Here is a 23,263-nt window from a genome sequence, read left to right on the forward strand (position 1 = left end):
GAAATACTAATGCCAATTATTTGTTTTTTAATTCATAATAGCAAAATGAAGAACAACCGATAAAAGTGTTTAGTATGCATGCTTACGTATACTGTCGTAATGATCACTTGGCTTACCTATTTCACATGTTTCTCCAAAGAACTCTGAATGACATGTGCAGTTGAATAGAGCTGTTCCGTTTATGATAGAATCAGGAAAGGTTGTACATGTTCCTTCGTTTAGACACGGATTCGAAAAACATGGATCAACTGAAAAATAGAGAAGAAACAAACATACATACTTAAATGGCACCCACAAGGTTGATTGTATATTTATTTCTAGTTTTTATTTTATTCTATTCATGAGACAGAAATAATAACTGTATTAATGCTGACATGTATTTTGTATAGCATTCATGTTTGTCACGCAGCGATGTTCCAAACACTCTGATACGGAGTTTGAGTTTGCAAGGTTAGTTTTACGACCAGTCAAACAGACAAATTCTTCCTAACGGTAGCAAGAGAACACTAGCCCCAACGGGGGCTTGATCACCAATTCCTCGCAGTTTCAGTCAATTGTTTGAACGACTCGACATGGAAATCTTTGCCTTGTCAAACACCTCAACTGCTGAAACAAATAATACCATATCATGAAAACGAATGACATAAAAGGAATTTACAATAGAACCAGTTCGGGATATATATATCGTCACCGTTTTCACGAAGTGATCTCATGGCCAAAATCGTTGAAATTTTCAATTTCGAGTTTTTACCGTTTTTGAGCAATGTATATAAATGTCTACAACTTCAGTAATTTTCAAAGTCTAATCTTGCTTAATTACGTCATACGTGACGTCACGAAACGTATCACAAGCGGTACAACTGGCAAACACCGTTTTCACGAAGTGCGCTCTTACGCGCAAATGTAGTCTGCTATTGATAATCGTACACGAACCGGCTCCGCGAAGCCTTTGTCACAGATGCCGGTGCTTCTGGCGGAATTGTTAGAGGAATCTGACAGCCCTAGGTAATTATTTTCACTTATTTTAAAACAATATTATGCATCGTTCAATAATATCGTCTGTAGCAGTATAAACAAACTCATATTCCGAACGGATATCAAGTTATGAAATGGCGAGATAGGTCATTACGGTCCCACGCACTGTTTTCTGCGTGAGTTGTATTGTCGGTCTACTACTAGTAGTATGCAGATCTAGTAGTAGGCCTACGTACTCGCCTACTACTACTAGTACTACTAGTACTATCAACAGAGTGCTACTAAGTATTAAGTAACACAGTATCTTAGATAAGCTTGAACATGTATAAGTGCAGGAGCAGTTACATGCAGTAACAACAATGTCACGAGTCACAAGGCGAATTCGCTGAAGAGTGAAGCCCAGGCCAGGGCAGGGGAGATATCATTAATAATAATTTTACATTAACTATGTTAACTGATTAAGCAGTACCAGCCCAAGCCTCCAAGGCAAGGCCCAATTAGCCAAGGGCACATTTTGGTTAAAATTCAATGTCAATGTTGATATGACAATGCCAAATCATAAAATGGCAATTGCGACGTAGGAGTTGAGTCTAGGCTCGAGCGCGAGCCTAGAGTCTATAGATCTAGAACTACGTTAGTACTTAAGTACTCCTAGTACTAGATTTAAATATTAAATGACCCCCTCGTAAGCTCTTTCCATGTTCATGTTATAAATACGAGACTGAGACTTGAATAGTAAAGCCAGGTATGCTTGAATGAATAAACAATTTTGTGCTTGCTAATAATTTAAAGGGAAATCCAACCATGAGAATTGAGATGAAGTGGCTTAATTTCAGCAAATGCAGAAAAATGAAGCAAATACATTTCATGTTTCTTCCCGGTTTTTCCAGTAGAATAGCCGGCTGAGAGGACCATCACTAGCACTCCCAGTGGCTGATGTCTAAGAAGAAGTTTGACGTGGAGAGCTTTTAGCATGTTGTTGAGGTACTAATGGATGGGGGGGGGGGGGGTCAACCTAGCATAGGCTGGAGCGGCTTCTTATACACTCGGCTTTATGCTCATAAACGCATGCCTGCTCTTAATTAATTTGTTTTAAAGACAAAGATAAAGCTGATGGTATGGGAAGACGTCCACTACAAATTCCTCCCTCTTCATTGTGCATGATAATTTCATTTTGCCGCCAAAGTTGTGGTTGAGCTACTTAAGGTGTACCTTTTGCCTTGGACTTAGAGGATGACAGGCTTTTTGTTTTGTTGGGGGGGGGGGGGGGGTTTGCTTATAATAATAGTACTATTGGCTTCTGGTATAGCGCACATGTCCGTCACGTTGTGAGAGGGGGGGGGGGGGGAGTTAGCACTAATTTGGGTTGTTTCATCCCATGTTTGCAAGACTGAGACTTAATTATTCAAGGTCTTCTTAATTGCTTTGGATAATGATGTGCTTACTAATAAGTTAAAGGGATATCCAACCGTGAGATGAAGTGGCTTGTTTGAACAAATGCAGAAAAATTAAACAAATACTTTTCATATTTTTTCATAGTTTACCAGTAGAATAGACAGCTGAGATACGCAAGAGATGAGGGACCACTAGCACCCCCAGTGGTTGATGTCCATGTAGGAGTTTGTGCAGCTGATGTGGAGAGCTTTTAGCAAATTGACAAGGTATGTGTGGTAAGGAAATTAGCTCCAAAAGAAAAGTTATAGATTGGGAGTTGGGCTGGCGAGGGGGAGGGGGTCAATCTTTAGCAAACAAATGAACTATTTTCATTTACATAACAATGATCCATGGACAAAACTATGCTGGGAAATAATTTCCTAATGTGCGCAAAGTGGTGGGGGTGCTAGCAGGGCCCTTACAAAGATGACGGGTTCCCAAACACTCATTTTTTTTCCATAAACGCATGACTGATCTTGCTTTGAAAGGTTTTAGGCAGTTGATGGTATTGTAAGGCATCAAACACAAGTTCCTCGCTCTTTAATGTGCGTGACAGACATTCATTTTGCCAACATGTCATGTTTGAGCTACTTATGGTGTATCAACTTACAAGATGACAGGATTCATCTTATATTTTGTATTTTTCTTATTGTCTTTTTTTCATAGGGGGAAGGGGGTGAAGAAGGAGAGTTAACACTAATTTGTGTTGTTTCATCACAGAAAAAATAAAATAATATGCATTAACCTGATGCCTGTAATTTTTTGAAGAGATGCGATTTTAAAATCATATCATCCCAGTATAGCTTCCTGTACGAGCTGTGTTGGGGGTTTTCTGCATCCATCATGAGTTATCAAATATATTCTCCTTTTAACCCAGCATCTGCACCTTTGCCCTTGAACTGATTACGTTTCCAATACCACGGTTTGGAGGTCAGACCAAACGACTGACAGACCGACCGACTGAATAGCTAAGTCCCCTCAGTCTTCAAAGGTAAGTTTTAACCTAATTTGTTACATTTTATATTGTTTATATATGAAATATTTTTATAATTTTGACTGGCTTTAATGGGAATATGAAACTATATTGCCCAAATATAATCATATTAGCCGGGTCGAAGACGAGGGCAATATGGTTATGTTGAGGGCAATATTGTCTCATATCAACCAAAATGTGAGCCAGTCAATGTTATTATTATCAATTATCCTCTTCTTATATTTCAAGTATCACTTATACATTTATCATGTACAAGTACCCAGATGTGAAACATATGGTAATATGCTCTCATATTACCCGCTGCTACATCACGCGTGTCTTTATGCGATAATTGCACCATAAATAATAATAAATGATATTATACGCTTGACTAACTTTGAATATTGGCCTTATTGAGTGGTCTTTCTGAAAGTTGATATAATAAAGTTTCTTTCAATCTGGCAGACAAGTAAATGCAAGTGCATTCATTATTACTTACTGGGTTTATAACATTCATCACAAATTTGCTGATAACCTGCAGATTTTATATCTTCTTTAGATATGAATATATCAATTCAATGATTGACAACAAACCCAGTAATACATATGGAACCCTATCATATCATCTTCAGTGGTTGATAAATACTGTATAGATGTCCTCTACATTTTTTATTGAAATGGAATACAATAGTACCATACAGACCATGGAGTATGCTGTCACAATTTTTTTAAACAATATACCAATCCTCCCAACCTAAAAGTGTTGAACACAGGTAAGCCATTCATATTTGTAAAATAGGAGTTATACCACTCTGATTTCCTACCAGGAATTTAGTGCCACAATGTCACAAATTGCATTCTAAGTGAATAAATGGTGCAACAGTATTTATAAAACAATTGCAAATCTGCTTTTCTACTCGGTGCATGCTTTGCTTTTTTTTCTGTTAAAAGTAGACCTTAAATTCATATTCTGATTTTCATTTATATTTACTGTATATTTCAAAATATCAATTTAGGACAGAGTAAAACCACTTTTTATTTAATACCTGTTTCTAGGTTTCATTCCTGTTTTATGAAATAAAATTACTATGTCTTCTCTACTTATCATTGAACCGAGTTATTGATAACTTGATTGTAACAATCTTTTGTCAATTACCTCTTAGGATGGACAAAAATACAGAAGTTATTGTGAGGTGGGATCGTGATGGAGAGATCAATTGTGGCAAGAAACGAGATCTTCGATATAACGGAAGGCTTAGGGTGGGTTCAAGAGTTACTATGAGCTAGATGGATGTGTACTGGACGGGGACTGCAACGCTGACAGGAGACTCTGACTCCAAATGTGCCTCCATTTAGAGGTTTTGTGTTCTAGTGGATAAGTAGTTGGACTGTGGATTACAGGATCCATGGTTCAAGTCCCGCCACAGCAGTAATGTCTTTTGGCAAGATATTAACCTACATTTGCCACTCTGCTGTGAGCACCGAAAGTGGCTGCCTAGCAGAGCGAGGGTAATAGTTGGAGCGCCTTGAGCATATTGTTATTATTATTTTGACAGTGACAACCTCCCTCCTTCCTCACTAAGAACAGCACAGACTAAGGTCATCCATCATATAAAAGTTACATGTAAGAAGTTTTAATCCCATAAACTTACAGTGTTGTATGTTTTTTAGAAGGGTTTGGCATGTAGGACTAATATTAATTGCTAATAGTTTATATTTCAAAGGGCAATCCAACCTTTGTAACAAGTTGATTTATGTTAAAGCAGAAAAAATGAGTGTAATAGACTGGTGAAAGTTTGAAAGAAATCAGACATAGAATAAGAAATAATGTTTGAAAAGTTAGATTACAACATCTATGTAAATCTCAGATCTGCAATTTTATGAGGCAACAGGGACGTATGCAGCTGACAACTTTGTATGTCATACACAAAAAATATAAATAATTAATGATTTTCTTTTAAGCTCCTCTTCCATTGTGGCAGTACTCAAACTATATTGTAACCCTCCCCCTAATCAGTGGCCTTGTGAATTTGCATTTCAGAATTTTCCAAGAACACCGGTACCCCCATTCTTTATAGAGCTACCATGTATTTTTTGCCATGAGTGTGAGCTACAGTTAAATAAGTTGCAATTTTTATATTCAAACATGATTCATTACACCGGAGTGTTGGCTCAGTCAGTAGAGCGTCCGCCTCACAACCGGGAGGTCGTGGGTTCGAATCCCGGCCGCGTCATACCAAAAGACGTTAAAAGATGGGAGTTGTTGCTATCTTGTTTGGCGTTCAACAATAAGGGATAGAGCAACGTCGATCTGGCGCTCAGCGGCTGCCGGGCTCATGATCAATTGGGCAAAAAGAATTTCCGTTTCGGTTTAATAAAATTTGGAGTGAACTATTAGGCTATTATTATTATTATTATTATTATGATTTATCAATTTTTAATGATTGTACATGTAATTGTGAAATGAACTGTACAAAAACGATTTCAGTTATATTGCAAAGAAATAAATTCAGTCATTACCATGATGAAAGTGTTCATCTTAAGATTTGATTGCTTTGTGCTATTCAATGTTTATCCTTGTTGAGTTTGATTTGTTTATGGAAGAAATGTGTCTGAGAGAGTAATGTACTATAGAATGATGACTTATGTGGCAAGAAGATACGGCAGCAGAAGCGTTACAAACGATTATGAGATGTGTTAAATGAAGAAAGAGAGAGAGGTAGAGGGAATGTTCAAGTTTGCATGAGAGAGCTAGAGAGAGAGAGAAAGAACTGAGAAGCAATTGAGTGCTAAAAAAAAGTATACAAATATACTTTTGATCATTGACAAAAATATTCAATAAAACTTAATTACATATGAAGCAGAACATGATTCCAGAGTGATGTGATTGTGAAGAGACAGAATCAACTAGGTATGACGAATGCAGTTGTATAGGGGTGGGAAGGGGGGGGGGGGGGTTCATATTTGACAGTATGCATTTTCTGGATCCCGGTCCCAAATAAGTAATGTCTGTGAACACAATTTGTTGATAATAATAATAATATCAATAGGAATGATTGCAATAATTATAATAATCCTAAGATCATTATAATTTATTCTTAATATTATCATTATTATGTCATTTCCTTCATCATTTGTTAGTAAAGTAGAATTTGAGAAGTAATGTGAAAAGTAATTATGTGACCCTGTAAAAGTAGAAACATTTGCAGTAAAGCAAGGGGGAAAGACGTTTTGAGTGTCCCTCGAATAGGATGTAAAGCTAAGTTCACATACTTTATTAGAAGTTAGTTTTTCAACATGGGTTTACATCATATTCTCCCTCATATAACAAAAAGAGGAGTTGAAAGACACACCTTTCGTCCATTTGTCCATTTTGGGACTCAAGAGGGCGACAAACATAATTAAACAACTTAAAATTATAATAACTCATTAATGTGTAAGAATTTAGCTTGTGAAAAAATATATGTTGTTTAAAGGGTCATACTACTTCATCTTATGAAAGGAAACAAAACTCCTAGATGGTATTTACGAGATAGTTCATGAAACTCATATAGCCTGCTGTCGAATAGCGCACTTCGTGAAAACGGAAAAGGCAGACCTCTCACACAAGAACCGGTCGCGCACTCCTCTAGACCGCTTCGTGAAAACGACGCGTATGTTGAATGCGCATATTTTCGTTTTCACGAACCGGTCCCACAGTTTGTTACAATATCCCCACTTGATTATATATTTTTTGTAAACAAAATATATATGAGCAGAATCGTTAGAATCTGTACTATGTGGTTGTCAAAGGAAATCTTTGAAGATGTACGTTAACCCCCGTTTTAATAACATGAAATGTTAAAATGCGTTTATCTCGAAATTCACTTTTGTCGCTGCGCGGGCCACGAGACCACTTCGTGAAAACGGTGACGATATGTTTCACCATTGATACAAGGGCTTGTAAAGCATGGGCCCACTGTATCAATTTTTCTTACTGATCTCGCTAAAGTAAGTCAAATTTAATTTTCTTCAAAAGTGAAGATGCAATATCTGATCCATGCTTTACTTTTGCTGTTTTGTGTCTTTTGCACTTTCTTTCGTTAAGACACGGATTCGAGAAACACACGGGTCATCTGCAAAGCAAAAGTGAAAAATAACTTCATGAAACAATTGCATTTTTCTTCTTCTACATAATGCATGTAAGAAATTCATTGCAACAGTTGAGTTATAAAAAGGGATTAGCATACCTAGTCAACTGGAGAATGTTATGCTCAGTATGATGAATAACAAATAAAACAATAAATATTCATATTTCAATGTTTTTCCTTTTAAAAATGTCAAACTATATTATTTACCGATTTCACATGTTTCTCCAAAGAATTCTGAATGACATGTGCAGTTGAATCGAGCTGTTCCGTTGATGATAGAATCAGGAAAGGTTGTACATGTTCCTTCGTTTAGACAGGGATTCAAGAAACATGGCTCAACTGCAGATAAACGATAAAAATGCAAATTATTTGTTTGCTTATTGATAATACCATACTACAGTAACGTTTCACAAATTAACACTAAACGATTATTGAGTTTAGTCTGTATACCTTTGTATACTGTCGTAGTGATCAGTTTGCTTACCTATTTCACATGTTTCTCCAAAGAATTCAGAACGACACGTGCAGTTGAATAGAGCTGTTCCGTTGATGATAGAATCAGGAAAGGTTGTACACTTTCCTTCGTTTAGACACGGATCGAAGAAACATGGATCAACTGAAAAATAGAGAAGAAAGAAACATACATACATACTTAAAAGGCACCCACAAGGTTGATTGTATATTTAGTTCTAGTTTTCATTTAATTTTATTCATGAGACAGAAAAATTGAATGTATTAATGCTGACATGAAAGTGGCTTTTTGTATAGCGTTCATGTCTGTCACGCAGCGATGCTCCAAACACTCTGATACAAAGTTTGCGTTAATAGCCGGGTTTGGTCTTACGACCAATCAAACAGACAAATCCTTCCTAACGGTAGCAAGAGAACACTAGCCCCAACAGGGGCTTGATCACCAATTCCTCGCAGTTTCAGTCAATTGTTTGAACGACTCGACATGGAAATCTTTGCCTTGTCAAACACCACAACTGCTGAAACAAATAATACCATATTATGAAAACGAATGACATAAACGGAATTTACAATAGAACCAGTTCGGGATATATATGTTTCACCATTGATACAAGGGCTTGTAAAGCATGGGCCCACTGTATCAATTTTTCTTACTGATCTCGCTAAAGTAAGTCAAATTTAATTTTCTTCAAAAGTGAAGATGCAATATCTGATCCATGCTTTACTTTTGCTGTTTTGTGTCTTTTGCACTTTCTTTCGTTAAGACACGGATTCGAGAAACACACGGGTCATCTGCAAAGCAAAAGTGAAAAATAACTTCATAAAACAATTGCATTTTTCTTCTTCTACATAATGCATGTAGGAAACTCATTACAACAGTTGAGTTATAAAAAAGGGATTAGCATACCTAGTCAACTGAAGAATGTTATGTTCAGTATGATAAATAAAAAATAAAACAATAAATATTTATATTTCAATGTATTTCCTTTTAAAAATGTCAAACTATATTATTTACCGATTTCACATGTTTCTCCAAAGAATTCTGAATGGCATGTGCAGTTGAATTGAGCTGTTCCGTTAATGATAGAATCAGGAAAGGTTGTACATGTTCCCTCGTTCAGACACGGATTCGAGAAACATGGATCAACTGCAGATAAACAAGAAAAACGAAATAAAGATGCAAATTATTTGTTTGCTTATTGATAATACCATACTACAGTAACGATTCACAAATTAACACTAAACGATAACGATAATTGAGTTTAGTCTGTATACCTATGTATACTGTCGTAGTGATCAGTTTGCTTACCTATTTCACACGTTTCTCCAAAGAATTCAGAATGACATGTGCAGTTGAATAGAGCTGTTCCGTTGATGATAGAATCAGGAAAGGTTGTACACGTTCCTTCGTTTAGACACGGATTCGAAAAACACGGATCAACTGAAAAATAGAGAAGAAAGAAACATACATACATGGCACCCACAAGGTTGATAGTATATTTAATTTTAGTCTTTAATATTTTTTATTCATGAGACAGAAATAATAACTGTATTAATACTGACATGATAGTGGCTTTTTGTATAGCGTTCATGTTTGTCACGCAGCGATGCTCCTAACACTCTGATACGGAGTTTGCGTTACCCGGATTGGTCTTACGACCAATCAACTATGCATATCTGTCCCAATGGTAGCATAACATAAACCTGGATGAATAGTAGCACATGTTGCCAAAGAATACTAGCCCAAACGGGGACTCGAACCCTAATTCCTTGCAGTTTCAGTCGATCGTTTGAACGACTCGACTAGGACGTCTTTGTCTTGTCATAGCACCATAACGGTTGAAACAAATAATACAATTTTATGAAAACGAATGACATGAATGGAATTTATCGGTTGAACTCATCTGCATAGCATTCAACACGTTGTCATTTTTACCTGTTACACAGTTGTCTCCAATGAATTCTGAGTTACACAGGCAACTTAATTGAGCCAGTTGATTTACAATAGAATGCGTTATAAACGTTCCACCATTAATACAAGGGCTTATAAACCACGGGTCCACTGTTAAGAAACCAAAGTACAAATTTCTCTTACTGATCTCGTTAAAGTAAGTGAAATAATTGTTTTTAAAAAGTAAAGATGCAATATCTGATCCTTGCTTTACTTTCAACAATCTGTGCAGGCATTTTTTCGTTTGCATTTTCCTTAGTTTAGACAAGGATTCGAGAAACACGGGTCATCTGCGAAGTAAAATATCACTTCATGAAACAATTGATTTTTTTTCTACATAATGTATGTTAAGGATTATCATGCTCAGTCGACTGGAGGTGTTATATTCAGTATGATGAATATAAAAAAAGACAATAAATATTTATATTTCGATGTGTTTCCTTTTAAAAATGTCAAACTATATTATTTACCGATTTCACATGTTTCTCCAAAGAATTCAGAATGACATGTGCAGTTGAATAGAGCTGTTCCGTTGATGACAGAATCAGGAAAGGTTGTACATGTTCCTTCGTTTAGACACGGATTCATGAAACATGGGTCGACTGGAAAGAAAAAGTGAAAAATCATTTCATGAAACCATTGAGAAGTTATTCTCTACATTTATGTTAAAAACTCTTAGCCACAGTTCATTTCTAAAATAGGTTAGCATGCTTAGTCAACGGGAAAATCATATCAAATGTTCAATACAATTCAACATAAAACAAAATATTAGATATTTGTTTTACATGTAGTTTCTTTCATAAATGTCAAACTACATTATTTACCTATTTCACATGTTTCTCCAAAGAATTCAGAATGACATGTGCAGTTGAATTGAGCTGTTCCATTGATGATATAATCAGGAAAGGTCATACATGTTCCTTCGTTTAGACAGGGATCGGAGAAACACGCATCAACTGAAAAAAAATAATGAAGAAACACAAATACAATCATCTATGGCACATACAACGATACAAGGTTGAAAGTATATCTAATCTTCTTTTTTTGGATAACATTTTATGCATGAGACATAAATGATAATTGTATAATAATGACATGATAGTGGCTTTTTGTATAGCGTTTATGTCCTTCACGCAACGACGCTCCCAACTTTCTGATATGGTGTTTGCCAAGTAAGTTTTACGACCAATGAAGCAAGCCTATCCTTACCACCGGTAGCATTACAAAACCTGGATGGGGAGTGGCAAAAGATTTTCTTCCCTCTAAAATCTTGTCATCGGACGTTCGAAACACCTAGAATGATATTAGTAGATTGAATTATTAAGCGCAATTTTTTTGTAACAACTGAACTGCTATATTACGTGACGTATCAAAGCCAAAAACAGAAGGTGCTCATCTATTTCCCAGTTGTCTCCAATGAATTCCGAATGACGGGTGTAGTTATAATCAGCCGTTCCATTTACAATTGAATCAGCTAGAAATGTACATGTCTCACCATTAGCACAGGGGTGAGAAAAACACGGTTTCAATAAATAACAGGAAACCGATTTTTCTTTTCTTTTAGTGAATCTGCAATATGCAAATAACATTGGTTGATGATATTTTGTACGAGCAATACAACATTTCTTTGATCAAATGCTCAAAATGTTAGTAAAACTAATCAGTGCGCATCTTGTTTTTATTATTTCACAATTTTCTCCAATAAATTCTGAGTGACAGGAACAGTTAGAATTAGATGTTTACAATATAATCATTTAGCGTTATACTAGTCCCACCATTTACACACGGGCTTGAGTTAAAAAAAAAAAAGGTCCACTGTAGAGAACTATATTTTTATAGACTCTAAATCCTGCAAACTAATATGGGCCCTGGCTAATAATACAATCGAATATATGGAATGTTGAATATTGAAGTTGAGTACAACTTAAATGTGAAGCGTATCATACTCAATCCACAGTGCATCATGCAAATTACTGTATTAATTCAGGCTATGGCACTAAATGCTCACGTCAATACACCCGTGAACGACTTAACAATAAAGGCAATTTACACCAAATCTACCTACTTATTCCACATGTTTCTCCCAAGAATTCTGAATGACATGTGCAGTTGAATAGAATTGTTCCGTTGAAGATAGAATCATGAAAGGTTGTACATGTTCCTTCGTTTAGACACGGATTCGAGAAACACGGGTCGACAGAAAAGTAAAAAGACAAAAAAAATGAATAAATGAAATCGAAATAAATAGAATTAAAATAAAGCTTCAATAGCTAATGATAACTGAATTACTTGAAAAACATGGACATGTTAATAAATTTCAAGGCATTCTTTAAGTTGGAAAACAAATTTCTTACCTATTTCACAGGTTTCTCCAAAGAATTCAGAATGACACATACAGTTGAATAGAGCTGTTCCGTTTATGATAGAATCAGGAAAGGTTGTACATGTTCCTTCGTTTAGACACGGATTCGAGAAACACGAGTCAACTGAAATGCGACAAATACAAGGAGAAGGGGAGGTTTAACATTTGCCATCGATGCTTTTATTTATATCATACAACTCGGGATTTGAAATAGTAAATATTCTGTAACCCCCCCCCACCCCCCCCCCCCCAAAAAAAAAGAATGTGACATTATATATCACCACATAATTACAATGCATTATTAGCCTTATTACCATTTCCACTTTTTATCAGTTTGTTAAAAAAAAAATTAGTGTATGCAAATACAAGTACAATAAAAAATCTCTTTTGGCGTAGGTAATTTGCTCGTATAACAGTAAATATAACAATTGGGCCTTATTTACCAATGACAGCCGCTTTAGTACTGATACCTCTCCTCCCAAGCAATTGTCAGGTATCTTTTAACGCGTGGGTGGAGAGTAACAAATGTGGATTAATATCTTGCCAAAGGACATTAGTGCCGGACTGGGATTCGAACCCTCCAACATTGGATTGAAAAACAATCGAGTGAGCCACTGCAACACGACACCTCCACAAAATGCTCATAAAATGAGAGAGTGCAGGCAAAGCTATATGTAATTGTCAAAAAGAAAAGAAAAAAGACCCAAGCAACTCACCTATATCACAGTTATGTGAAATAAATCCTTGTTGGCATGAGCATTGGTATCCAACCTTCTCCAGTAGAGTACAGTTACCATCATTTAGACAGGGACTGCTATAACATTCGTTGCCTTCGGTTTAACAAAAGTAAAGAGGAAAATAATTGCATTATAAACTTTAGTTCATTCTGATTACAAGAAATGTTGTTTATTAGTAAAGAGCCTATTCAAAAGATGATGATGATGATGATAATAATGCTACCAATAATAGTAATGACAATATTATCAAAGTGCACAAATTCCATCTTTAGTAGAGAAAACAATACAAAACCGAAATATAGAAGTTCAAAATAGCGTAAACTCAAAACTCAATTTGTGTATAATACAAGAGAGAATAGATGAGGATGAAAACTTACTTCTTTCACAGTTGTAATCAGTGAATTCAGGGAGACATGTACAGTTGTAGTCTGATGTGTCGTTCGACTCAACGCTCAATATTGGATTACAGGTTCCTTGGTTCTTACATGGCATGCTCGTACAAGCGTCTTCTATAAAGGAAAATGAATAATGTAAAAATATCTGTTTATTTGTCTCTTGCTATTCATTTGTGTCAAGTATTACCATATGTAATACATTCAATAATTGCCATCTCAAGTTTTGGCATATAATCAGTACTATTTATACTGGCCCTTCGATTTCATCATTGATATAACTGTGCAAGCATTATTTAATGGTGGGAAATGAAAGAAAACATAGTAAAATGGTATCAGTTTGCTTAAGACAACTAGTAAAATGTCTTTCCTTTTTCAAGTTTCATTCAAGGGGTAGTAAATAGTCTAACCATTTAAGAATAGAATTAGCTAACCAGGGATGGTTAGTAAATAATCTTACCTATATCACAGGTGATCCCTAACTATACATGAGATAACCAGGGTTGGTTAGTAAATAGTCGTACCTTTATTACTTAGAACCTGCAGATTTAGTAGATGATGTTTGTTTAGATTTAATTTTGTAATGAATCAGATCGCAGGATGATCGTTTAGGGTACAGTGGGCATTACCTATACTACAAGTGATCCCTAGCCATTCACGAATTACCAGTGATGGTTAGTAAATTGTCTCACCTATATCACAGATGATCCCTAACCAGCCAGGAGGACATACACATAGGTAACCAGGGTTGGTTAGTAAACAATCTCCTTCGTTCTTGCATGGGTCGCTCAAACATGAATCCTCTGTTAAGAATAATAAAAAGATTTAGGACATTGTCTTTACATCAACCGAGCAACTTATGTCTCAGAGTCATGTTATGAAAAAAGGGGGAGGAGGGGGGGGGGGGGGGGGTACAACAAACTGTTAATAATTTGTATTTCGCATGCATCAACTACTGTGGATTCTTTCTTTTTTCGTCTGGAATGAAGATACCCTCCAAATGTAAGTCTTCATTGGGTTTATAAGCTATTGGGTGTCTTGTTAATATTAACGTAAACTTAAATACAAGACTAATGACTGACTCACGCATTCCATAGGGTTATTATCATTATCATTCATATAACATGCACTTCATTGTACCAGACTGATATGATATCAAAACTTAAATTGCGAAAATATGATGTCAGTAACTAGTTTACTTTCCAAAAAAGGGGAAAATAACGGGAAGCAAATGGAAAGAAAAATCAACAATCTGGGGGGGGGGGGGGGGGATTTCCACTAATAATAATCGTTAGCCCTTGACACAATACAACACAATATGTGATGTTTACAAACCGATTTGACAAACATCTCCTGTCCATCCGGGTTCACACAAGCATGAGAAATGTGTTAATTCTATGTTGATACATGAGCCGTTATTCTGACACTGGTTAGGTAAGCATACATCATCTGAAAAGACAATATGAACACAATCTAAGCGGGATCTGATGTCGTTATCATGGCACGTCCTTTTAAAGCACTGCCAGTGCCTTAAAAGGACGTCACACGTAGCAGTCCACTATGTCGACGTGCAAATCTAAAAGTCCCAAATGAAGCGCTCTGTAACTTCTAGGAAACAGATCTACATGTATATAAATACTCTGCAGACTGGATTTGAAAAACCATGTATCAGCATAAGAAATTTTAACATGTGATTGAGTGAGTGACAATTGACAAATTCCAACATGTCACGAATTAGAAATTGATCGCTAAATCGTTTAGGGTTGAATAGAAAATGAGTTACCTTCTTGGCAGAATTCTCCCACTCTTCCCTGCTGGCATGTACATGTGATGTTTGTATCTCCAACATATTGACATACACCATTGTATTGACAGGGCATGGAGTAACAGAGATCAACTGCAAGAAATAAAACAAGAAATCTTAGGTGAAATCCAATGTCAACATTATCTTTTTAGAAAGTGTAATTCAATTCTACAGCTGCTTAATTCTTTGAGAAATTCTAGCTAATATCTGCGCTAATCATTTTTTAGGCATACGTCTATACGGGATATTCTTGAATACATGTACAAGCTGTAATATCGAACATTGTAGTTTTATCATTAAGAATAGTGAATTTGTACAGAACACACCTGGTACATATGCATGATATGGAGGAGTAGTAGAATTAGTAGTAGTAGTAGAGTAGTAGTAGTAGTAGTAGTAGTAGTAGTAATATTAATAGAAGTAGTAGTAGTAGTAGTAGTAGTAGTAGTAGTAGTAGAGTAGTAGTAGTAGTAGTAGTGGTAGTAGTAGAGAAGTAGTGATAGTAGTAGTAGCGTTAGTAGTAGAAGTAGTAGTAGTACGTAGTAGTAGTAGTAGTAGTAGTATTAGTAGTATTAGTAGTAGTAGTAGTAGTAGTAGTAGTAGTAGTAGTAGTAATATTAATAGAAGTAGTAGTAGTAGTAGTAGTAGAGTAGTAGTAGTAGTAGTAGTAGTGGTAGTAGTAGAGAAGTAGTGATAGTAGTAGTAGCGTTAGTAGTAGAAGTAGTAGTAGTACGTAGTAGTAGTAGTATTAGTAGTAGTAGTAGTAGTAGTAGTAGTAGTAGTAGTAGTAGTAATGGTAGTAGTAGAGAAGTAGTGATAGTAGTAGTAGCGTTAGTAGTAGAAGTAGTAGTAGTACGTATTAGTAGTAGTATTAGTATTAGTAGTAGTAGTAGTATTAGTAGTAGTAGTAGTAGTAGTAGTAGTAGTAGTAGTAGTAGTAGTAGTAGTAGTAGTAGTAGTAGTAGTAGTAGTATTAGTAGTAGAAGTAGTAATAGTAGAAGTAGTAGTAGTAGTAGTAGTAGTAGTAGAGTAGTAGTAGTAGTAGTAGAGTAGTAGTAGTAGTAGTAGTAGTAGTAGTTGTAGAGTAGTAGTAGTAGTAGTAGTAGTAGAGTAGTAGTAGTAGTAGTAGTAGTTGTAGAGTAGTAGTAGTAGTAGTGGTAGTAGTAGAGAAGTAGTGATAGTAGTAGTAGTAGTAGTAGTAGTAGTAGTAGTAGTAGTATTAGTAGTAGAAGTAGTAGTAGTAGAAGTAGTAGTAGTAGTAGTAGTAGTAGTAGTAGAGTAGTAGTAGTAGTAGTAGTAGTAGAGTAGTAGTAGTAGAAGTAGGTAGTCACATTATCAAGAAAATGGCTGTGCCCATGTCATGCTAAAAGGCATTACATCATGCCAAGAAAATCTTGATATTTATATCTGTTGTACACTTTCGTAAGGAATGTTAGACATCAAAAAGCAGGGATACATGTACATCTCGTCTTTCAGGATACCTACACTAATTCTTTTAGGTGAGGTTTCCTTTAATAGTTCCTAGGCAGGACATGTCATCTACACTAGTCTAAATCTCAATTAACTGGGATTAAATGAAAACATGCCAGGGAGAACTTTGAGAGTAAGCAGCTAAAACACGAATCGTGATGATCCTCGTTAATTATATGAATAAAAACCAATGTTCAAAATAATAAAACAAATGGATATTACCGTGTGTAAGGAATGTTAGACATCAAAAAGCAGGGATACATGTACATCTCGTCTTTCAGGATACCTACACTAATTCTTTTAGGTGAGGTTTCCTTTAATAGTTCCTAGGCAGGACATGTCATCTACACTAGTCTAAATCTCAATTAACTGGGATTAAATGAAAACATGCCAGGGAGAACTTTGAGAGTAAGCAGCTAAAACACGAATCGTGATGATCCTCGTTAATTATATGAATAAAAACCAATGTTCAAAATAATAAAACAAATGGATATTACCGTGTGTGAAAGCCGAGTGACATGATATTAGTATTTCGTGACAAACCGTTGAGACTGCGATAAGTGGATGGATATAGCGCAAATGCGATGGGGTTACAGGTGATACTAGGAGTAATAGCACGAACAACTGAGCATATATGATGAGAAATAGGTATATCACAGAACTAAAGGAGATGGTACGAGGGACGGACAGAGGGAGGACAGAGAGAGAGAGAGAGAGAGAGAATGAGAGAGAGAATGAGAGAGAGCGAGAGAGAGAGAGAGAGGGGGGCAGACTAATATGGTATGGGAGAAAATGGAATACGTGAGTATTTTAGATGGATAGCCGGACGGATAAAAACAGGAATGACAAATTATTGCTGCCACAGAAAAGATAGTTGGACTGAATCGGAGATGATAATAATTAGGATAACGAGACACCCCAACACTCAGGAAGATGATGATGTTAATGATGCTGGCGATAAACAAAGATGACGATGATGAAGATGATGATTACGATGATGATGATGACGATGATGATGATGATGAAGGAATGGAAGGTGATGCTGAAAGTCGCGACGACAATGATGACGACGATGATAATGATATACGCTAAGGCCTAAAAAAAAAAATTGATGACTTGGCGTAACCCGCCCGACCCTATTTTTATCGCCGACCCTACGCTTTTTTTTTTTTTTTTTGTTTGTTGTTGTTTTTTTGTTTTTTTGATAAAGGATTCTGAAATACTGGAGACATTTTTTAACTGTTTGTTATTACAGAGGCATTCACAATTGTAAATATTTTCACAAGTTGTAATTGGCTACTCTTTTCAACCCTCATTCTTCAAGATTTTGGATACATGTTAACATGTTAACATGTTAACCTCTAGACAAGTTATATAAATGCAATAAAAGTCAATACATTGTGAAAATACTAATTTTTGTGAACAGCCCCTTCTAAACCTACATATTCACCTGTTTATCCTGTTGAAGACAGTGTCTGAGATATCTCAGGCTGGGGTCTATTGGAAACCTATTAATGCGTTTGTATGTTTGCATTTTATGTGCATGAGGGTGTATGTACATGTATGTATGCAGGGGGGGGGGGGGAGGTGTATGTATGCATCCCCCAGGTCCCAAGGTGATCAAGATTTCAACAATTTCTTGCTCACTTTGCTCACACAGTGTGTGTGTCCATATATGTGTGTGTGTGTGTGCGTGGAGTTATTTGAACATATTGTGGTCTACCCCTCTCATCAGATCATCCCCAAGGTCTGAGGACCTATCTACGCCACTGTATGTATGTATGTGTATGAATGGGTAATTTCATGTATGCAAATATAAGCAACAACAACAACAAAAAAAAAACAAAAAACAAAAAACAAAAAAATCGCCCTACCTACCCTAATTTTCAGTGACCCGTTACGCCAAGTCATCAATTTTTTTTTTTAGGCCTAATGAAGACAAACAAAGCGCTATACAAAAAGCCACTAATACTAATATCATTACTATTATGATATCTATACATTATTACTTCACTACAGTAACTATATATATATATATATATATATATATATATATATATATATATATATATATATATATATATATACTGTAAACATATTCATCATTCTTTATCATTTTTTATTAGGCCTACTAGATCATAATTCATACCTACCACAATTATTATAATTGAAATTGCATTTGAAGGAAAAAAACTTACCCTTTTCACAATTGATCCCTCTATACCCCGCAACACATTGACAGGTGTAGTTATCAGTTAAAGGCATATACATGCATGCTGCTCCATTCATACACGGATCAACCAATACACAAGCATTCTCTGTATCACAGGAAGAAAAGAAAAGAAATATGAAGAAATTCTAAATGCAATTAGCAGTTCATTGAAATAATCTAAAAAACATAACTTTTATAAAGCGTTAGATGAACACATTAATGGCGAAAATCATCCAACGACGATAGAAAACGCCATAAAAACCAATAACAACAACATTAAAGGGATCCGGTAACTTTGTCTCAGATTCTGAAATAAAATTCTGGATTTAGCTCATGATGCAATGATAATTATAAACCTTTAGGTCAGTCAGGAACCCCATGACTTTTACAAGCCGATCGCCTGTCCGATTATCAAGATATTTATGATTGGAATTACAAATTTTGAAAACCGTTCGCCTGACGGTTTTCATAACACTACAGTCTATTGGGGAAAACGAGTATGGTATAACCGGTCACTCAAAGATTTTTACTTTTTTGAGGCACTTCTTGATCATTTTGAAGCGCGATTTTTTAGGGCTTCAACGTTACACCATATCACAGACACTGATAACATGTAGGACCGTGTATCTCAGATTTAACATTGTTAAACGATCCCTTTAAGATACGAGGGCACACTTCCTCTCATTTTATGATCCTCATAAACTTGCTACTTCTCGTCTTATTCAATATCCCTTTTCCCACTTAATTGTTTCTTGGTTATACATGTATTTTTCGTTTCAGTTCTCACATTGAAAATTAGTCAAATGAAAATGATGATAATGTTATTGTCAAAATAAAATGCATTGATTAATGGTTTTCCTAGCTGGGTGAATATTCATGCATAGCTTTCCATTTGCCCTCTGACCTCTCTAATTCTTATTCAGATGCGAAGTCTGGATGCGCGCATTCCTTTTCCTTTGTTCCTTCGTCCTAGGAATTTGGATATGCAAATTTAACACTAGCGCGCATGTGACTGGGTTACGTTTGGGAGAGTGTGAATGTGTACGTGTTATACGTTAGCGAGAGTGGTGGGCAGAAGCCATTTTGTTGCGAGTAGAGAAGGACCTGCTGTGTCGCCCTTGGGGAGGGAGTACGTTTGACAGTGAAGGGAGGATTTTTGGACTTGCTGTTCAGAGCGAGTGTGGTCCCCTTTTTTATTGCTGCTTTCTCATTCTGCTGTTGGGAGCGGAAGGAGCAGACAACCGTCCTTCGGACACGATCCCTCCGGGAGGCAGGCAACGGGGTCTTCAATCTACAGAATAACTGTAAGTTTTACCTCTAAGCTCATATCTCTCATTTTATTCACATTTATGACCCTGTCTTATGCCCTATAGTGTAAACGGATGCCTGGAGAAATGTTTTTAGATGTTGCATATGAATATTTGTCTTTAAGTAATTTAATTGGGATTTGTGTCATGTGAAACGACACAATACATGTTTGAAATATTTATTGTTTTTGTAAGTGCCTTTATTCCGGCAGACACGGAAAGTCAGCCATGCTGGAATGTCAGCCATTTTGAAAGTCAGCCATTTTTAATATATTAAATCGCAGGTAGCCATCTTGAATTTTGATGCAAACAGAATGCATTAACTGTTTCTGTTATAAACATATTTCTAAAAGCCAGAAATAATGTGAAATGTTATTAGCATTATTTACAAAGGCTGGTATGAAATACTGGAAAGGAAGTTTCTGTCTTCAGATATGTTAAAGCTAACTGATTTTGTGTATTTCTATTAATGATGTTTAAGTCAACATTGTATGTTTATATTGTGAGAAAGTCCTTACATGTTAAGAACATTTGTTGATGTATTTTTGTATCAAACTAATATGATAGGATACCATGTTTATTATTGTTTATTGATTGTATTACAGCCGTTTAGGGTGGTGTTCAACCACATTCCATTGACCGACTCTACGAAGTACAAGAGACCGATTTGGATTGACTTCTACCCTGCAATATGGTGAACTCGTCACGAGCCATCGAGCCCTTTGACCCAATTCTCATTCTACATGATTCTACGTGCATCTAACGCGGTGGACATTTTCGCGCACACAATCGTCTGACGCGGTGGGCTTTGTCACGAACTCCAACGTTTTTAACGCGTTATCCTTTGAACGAACACCGGTTTAGTATAATGGCAGCCTTAATTTAATTGACCCTCTTAGGAAATTATAAGCTGACATATTTTGGATTTGTCAACGCTCAATATCTTGAATTTATGTTGCATTTCATTGTATTGTGTAATTAAAAGATACACTATCATATTACAACTCATTCTTTTATTGATTGTTTTTATATGTGTGTATCGCCACTTAGACAACCACAATCCTTGTGACAGTTATTCTATTTATGATCTAATGATTCCTAATATCCTCTTGTCAAGAGCACATGATATACAAAGTTGAAGAACAACCAGTTATTTATTAGATAGATAGTTATTATTTTTATGATTATATTTTGCAAGCAACAATTAACATTATTATTTTCGTGGCTAGGAGAATATAATCCGCCTACTTACCAAATTGGCAGATATCTCCCGAATATCCGACTTCACAGCTACATGTATAGTGTGATCCAGTGACAGTACATACCCCTCCGTTCAGGCATGGGTCGTTTACACATGTATCAACTACAGAAAAATTACAAGTCGAATGTTATTATTACTATTTTTCAACAGTAACATATTCATCATTATCATGGCTTTATTTGGTTTCCTCTTTGCATCGTGCTCTGCAGGACCTATTTCAAATCACTCTGGAAGCAAATAAGGAGAGGTTAATTCATAAACTGATGTGCATTGTAGAGAAACAGCACGTTCTCCTTTTTCTTCTTATCGTTCTTATCATTATCATTATTATTGTTATTATTATCATTATTATGTTTATTGTTACTATTTGTTATTATCATCAGTTTTATTCTTGTTGTTACTATCATTATTATTATTATTGTTATTATTATTATCATCATCACCAGTATCACTATCATTATCAATAATACAACTTTGACGATTATCATCATGGCCATCATCGTTATCGTCGTCATCAAAGACAAAAATATAGAATAAATAATTCTTTAGGTTCTATGGTTTTATTCATGCGAGTAATATCTCATTGAAAAGTGTAATTCCTAGCATTCTTTGCCGTAAGAGGATTCATTTTCGCAGAGTTCTCTTAAACAAACTATGAAATTGCTTAAAAACAAATTTCTTTTACCTATGTCACATAATTGGCCAATCCATCCCGAGTCACATTGACAGTAAAACTGGGTACCATTGTTATGACAAGCTCCGTACTCTGAACATGGATCGGTTTCACAAGGATAAGCTAGAAATAAAAAGAAGCTTCATGAATGGGAATGTTGAGTGCTTTGATAAATAGTATTATTTCCTTTTCAGTCTCTTTTAAATGATGTATCGGAACCAAAGTATAAAGTGTATATCAAAAAGTAATAAATATTGCCCAATTTGAAGATGAAAATATTGATATTGCATTTTTTGTCCAATAATCTTACAGTCTATGAAATACTACAAACTAATGCTGAGGTTACCGTTTCTTTTCGGCCCTTTTAAAGATCAATGACTTGCAGTGGTTAAATTTGCAAGTTAATGTTTGGTAGCTCTCGCCAGAATGAAAATAATCTACCTGAATAATAGATGAATGGCAGTGGATAATGTTATTATTCCTCAATTTTACAACTATAATTATCATTTATAGACTTATGTTAAAGTACTCACGTATTTCACACTGAAGTCCGTCCCATCCGAGAGCACACGTACATATGAATGTGTTTTTAAATGATTCGCAATTTCCAGAGTTCTTGCAAGGATCATTCTGACAGTAGTTTACTGGTAATATCACAAAACAAATTATTACAAATCTTTCATCAAATCTATGATTGATTCTTTAACACCATTGTGTAACTTAGTATGGTTATATATCATGGTGAGCCTGTCTGTATTTCACGGTTTCATAATAATTAGTAATATATTGATAATAATTCATTTATAAAATGCCTTTTAATAAGATACAGATACTCCTTCTTGTCTTCCCCGTTTATGTAATTTTCATGTAATAGGATTATTTTGGCACTTTTATATGTTGCTTACCTTGTTTATTTTTAAAGTATTGAATAAGTGAACTGAACTGAACTGAACTGAACGATTTAATAGAGGGGTTACGGAGTTCCAGGCCCGCCCCCCCCCCACTCCGGGGTCGGAATGACCCCATGCGTGTTACCAAAATGTCCGGTAAAGGGGTACTTTTCGTGCGACAAAGTCCGGCCCGAGAATTGTAAAAAAAGGGGTGTACTAAC

At 35.7% G+C, this 23,263-nt stretch overlaps 1 protein-coding gene and 1 long non-coding RNA gene across 3 annotated transcripts in view; one reads left to right on the plus strand and one right to left on the minus strand.

Moving 5' to 3' along the window:
* Positions 1–23,263, minus strand: part of LOC582937 (neurogenic locus notch homolog protein 2) — a 59,709-nt gene that overhangs the window by 20,804 nt on the left and 15,642 nt on the right. Inside the window, exons 5-21 of the mRNA XM_030982773.1 lie at positions 22,686–22,796; positions 22,165–22,275; positions 21,471–21,581; positions 18,898–19,017; positions 15,209–15,322; positions 14,761–14,874; positions 14,118–14,228; positions 13,411–13,542; positions 13,013–13,126; positions 12,289–12,420; positions 10,759–10,890; positions 10,405–10,536; positions 9,293–9,424; positions 8,999–9,130; positions 7,997–8,128; positions 7,720–7,851; positions 117–248 (exon numbers count right to left, since the gene is read on the minus strand). Coding sequence (XP_030838633.1) covers positions 117–248; positions 7,720–7,851; positions 7,997–8,128; positions 8,999–9,130; positions 9,293–9,424; positions 10,405–10,536; positions 10,759–10,890; positions 12,289–12,420; positions 13,013–13,126; positions 13,411–13,542; positions 14,118–14,228; positions 14,761–14,874; positions 15,209–15,322; positions 18,898–19,017; positions 21,471–21,581; positions 22,165–22,275; positions 22,686–22,796 — 2,094 coding nt within the window. The remainder of the gene's footprint in view (positions 1–116; positions 249–7,719; positions 7,852–7,996; positions 8,129–8,998; positions 9,131–9,292; positions 9,425–10,404; positions 10,537–10,758; positions 10,891–12,288; positions 12,421–13,012; positions 13,127–13,410; positions 13,543–14,117; positions 14,229–14,760; positions 14,875–15,208; positions 15,323–18,897; positions 19,018–21,470; positions 21,582–22,164; positions 22,276–22,685; positions 22,797–23,263) is intronic.
* LOC105447574 lies at positions 705–4,877 on the plus strand. 2 transcript variants are annotated; one of them, XR_974135.2, is made up of 5 exons: positions 705–1,005; positions 1,866–1,959; positions 2,515–2,636; positions 3,287–3,400; positions 4,546–4,877. It is a non-coding gene; the product is annotated as an uncharacterized LOC105447574 (long non-coding RNA). The 2 variants fall into 2 exon arrangements; XR_004063697.1 differs by lacking the exons at positions 3,287–3,400; positions 4,546–4,877 and adding an exon at positions 3,076–3,119 and having other exon boundaries at positions 744–1,005.

This window comes from Strongylocentrotus purpuratus, unplaced genomic scaffold, assembly GCF_000002235.5.
Source record: "Strongylocentrotus purpuratus isolate Spur 01 unplaced genomic scaffold, Spur_5.0 spur5_scaffold_13, whole genome shotgun sequence".
Classification (NCBI taxonomy): domain Eukaryota; kingdom Metazoa; phylum Echinodermata; class Echinoidea; order Camarodonta; family Strongylocentrotidae; genus Strongylocentrotus; species Strongylocentrotus purpuratus.